Raw genomic sequence first — 2,609 nt, 5'->3', positions numbered from 1 at the left:
CTTCGCTCCGTCGCAGGAGGAAGGAACGAAGGGCTATAGTACTAGAGAGCTACACGTACTCTAACCAGACCAGGCTGTGTGACTATAACGTCAATTATACAGGGTCAATATACTACTATTACTAGGGTATTCTAACCCTAGCAATACCGTTTCTTGGAGCTATACGTACTCGTACTCGTTGATGCTAGACTGAGAAAAAAGTTTTCTGGTGTATTTTTTTGAAAAACTTAAAACACATTTTAACATAATATAATGTCACTATAATTGCAATTCTTTGTGTACATGTATTTTTAAATGTAAACAAGTACTAACACATACGTGTCGTTTAATAACAAAGGTTTGTTTACTTTTTGCTCAGTCTAGCGTCAACGAGTACGTATAGCTCTAGTACTAGTCTATAGCCCTTAATAGCTCCTTTCTCCTGCCTGCGACGGAGTGAAGGGCTACTCTATAGTACGAGTATGTATACGTACGTATGTAGTATTACGAGAGCCCAGACCATATGAGACATATAACCCAGATATATAATGAGATATATATATATCAGACATATAACCCTAACCCTCTCATAACTTAAGATTATGATGAAAATAACACATTTACACAAAGAATTGTAATTATAGTAATATTATATTTTATATTAATGAGTAAAATTTGTGTTTTTCATAGAAAATACATCAGAAAACGTACTTATCTACCAATCATAAATTAAAACAAATATTTGTAAATGGCGTTTGTTCTCTTTTTTTGAAGGTTTGTTGAGTCAAAGCAAATCAAGCAGCCAATCAGAGGAGCCCAATGGATATAACGTGTAGGAAAAAAAAATTCGCTGCCAGGCATATAGCCACAGCGTAATAATATATCTTTCATCCCAGCTAGTGCAGCTAGACGGTTATCATCAGAGGGTAGCGGACTCTCACACCGTGTTGCACCAAGCCGACGGTGCTTGGCAGCATGGAGTGCGTATGCAGTAACAGCCAGCCGGGCTGCGAGCAGGGACAGTGCACACATAACAACAGCCAGCCGGCCTGCGAGCGGGAAGAGAGCACACATAGCAACAGCCAATACAACAGCAGAAGTACAAGAGTAGTACAAGTAACACCTACTCTTGTTGGGTTACATTATTGTATCTAGTGAGTAGTGTAGTAGTGGGGCAAAAACAACGGCCCATTCCTATTTGACAACCCCAGGTTTAAAAACCCTAACCCTAACCCTAACCCTAACCCTAACCAAACTCACGACATGGGTGTGTAAACGCTACTTGTACCAAAACAACAGCGGCGAAAATCGAAAATGATTTGGTTTTCACCTTGGCAAAGCTAAGTGTAAGTAGCCTAGGCAATTACAAACTGCGTGATGGCCTTACTATAGTTTCAGTACCATTTTTACCACCCGTAACAACACACTCACCTGCCAAACACAGCAATGTAATTAATATAAGCTTCATTTTTAAATATTTCACAGTAAACTTTCTTGCTACGTCAGAAAAGGTTCGTCTTCAGTCAAGTTTTTGGTTAGTCATAGGGCACGTGATCGATGAAAACACTGAATGCTACTGCCCCCTTGTGGCCGTGTAGTATCGGAACCATCTAATTACCGAAACGTACCAAAAATGTGCACTATTGTGTCTTTCGGAAAAGCCTTCTTTTGAAATTTTCGTGGTATAATTCGGTACTAGAGTGCAGTAATTTAAAGCAGTGCAGCACATGTTGATGTTGTATAGCCTAAAGAAGAATAAGGAAGAAACATAGTATATGTACTCGAAAACTCGAAAAAAAAAAATTTAATCTCACATATATTACATACACACCAACAACAGTCAAGTGTACTAATTACTTTTGGTGTCTTTTGGCGTTTTCGTAAATTTCAGTCCTTTTCGGTGTCATTTGGGGGGGGGGGTGTTTTGGGAACCGTTTGATGCCTTTTTGTTCATTTCGATGTTTAGAAGAACCAAACACTAACATCTAAAATGGAAGCTTTCGTATCTGTACGTATTTAGGGTTGATGCAAATGGAAATGTGCCAATGCACACAAAGTTGAAGAGGATCTCCTGAGGAGCTGGTATATAATCTCTATATGAGATGATGTTGAAATAATATAGTATAATCAAGTGCTTAATGGCATGGCTATATTATTGTAGCTGGTATAAGAGAGGATACATCAGGACAGCGAATTATTGATGTAAACAAACTTTATTTACGGTCGTTCTAGCTCTAGTACTATAGCCCGGCAGCGGCAGTTAATGTAAGCGGCTATAGTACTAGAGCTACGGTCGTTCATGATCTTTGTTGTGAGTCTGACGGCCAGATGAGACGGGATACTAGAGAAGCGTTGCCGAAAGGAGATGTGACGTCATTAGGCCCTCGTACGTGAGGTCATGAGGTCGTTAGGTCGTGAGGGATTACATTTACCACTCTTGTCACAACAACATGAACAAGTGTCAAGTCGATGTACGCAGTGGCTACGCGTCCGGAACAGGTCGCCTAGCCTCCAGGCTACGCATCCGGACACGACATCCACTCACACAGTGATCGCGCGACTCGCGTACACGCATGATTGCGCAATGGGACGCTCTGTTGATTGCGCAATGGGACGCTCTGTTGATTGCG

At 40.7% G+C, this 2,609-nt stretch overlaps 2 protein-coding genes across 2 annotated transcripts in view; one reads left to right on the top strand and one right to left on the bottom strand.

Moving 5' to 3' along the window:
• The window catches only part of LOC106809490 (proactivator polypeptide-like), a 9,659-nt gene extending 8,117 nt beyond the window's left edge, over window positions 1-1,542 (bottom strand). Inside the window, exon 1 of the mRNA XM_014812578.1 lies at window positions 1,411-1,542. Within this exon, the coding sequence (XP_014668064.1) occupies window positions 1,411-1,447 (37 nt within the window). The 5' untranslated portion in view covers window positions 1,448-1,542. The remainder of the gene's footprint in view (window positions 1-1,410) is intronic.
• The window catches only part of LOC106809492 (cysteine protease ATG4B-like), a 9,942-nt gene continuing 8,114 nt past the window's right edge, over window positions 782-2,609 (top strand). The window contains 1 exon segment of the mRNA XM_014812579.1: window positions 782-1,064. Coding sequence (XP_014668065.1) covers window positions 955-1,064 — 110 coding nt within the window. The 5' untranslated portion in view covers window positions 782-954.

The sequence above is a fragment of the Priapulus caudatus genome, unplaced genomic scaffold (assembly GCF_000485595.1).
Source record: "Priapulus caudatus unplaced genomic scaffold, Priapulus_caudatus-5.0.1 Scaffold358, whole genome shotgun sequence".
NCBI classification, from domain to species: Eukaryota; Metazoa; Priapulida; class Priapulimorpha; order Priapulimorphida; family Priapulidae; genus Priapulus; species Priapulus caudatus.
This window is presented reverse-complemented; position numbering and strand designations above follow the sequence as displayed.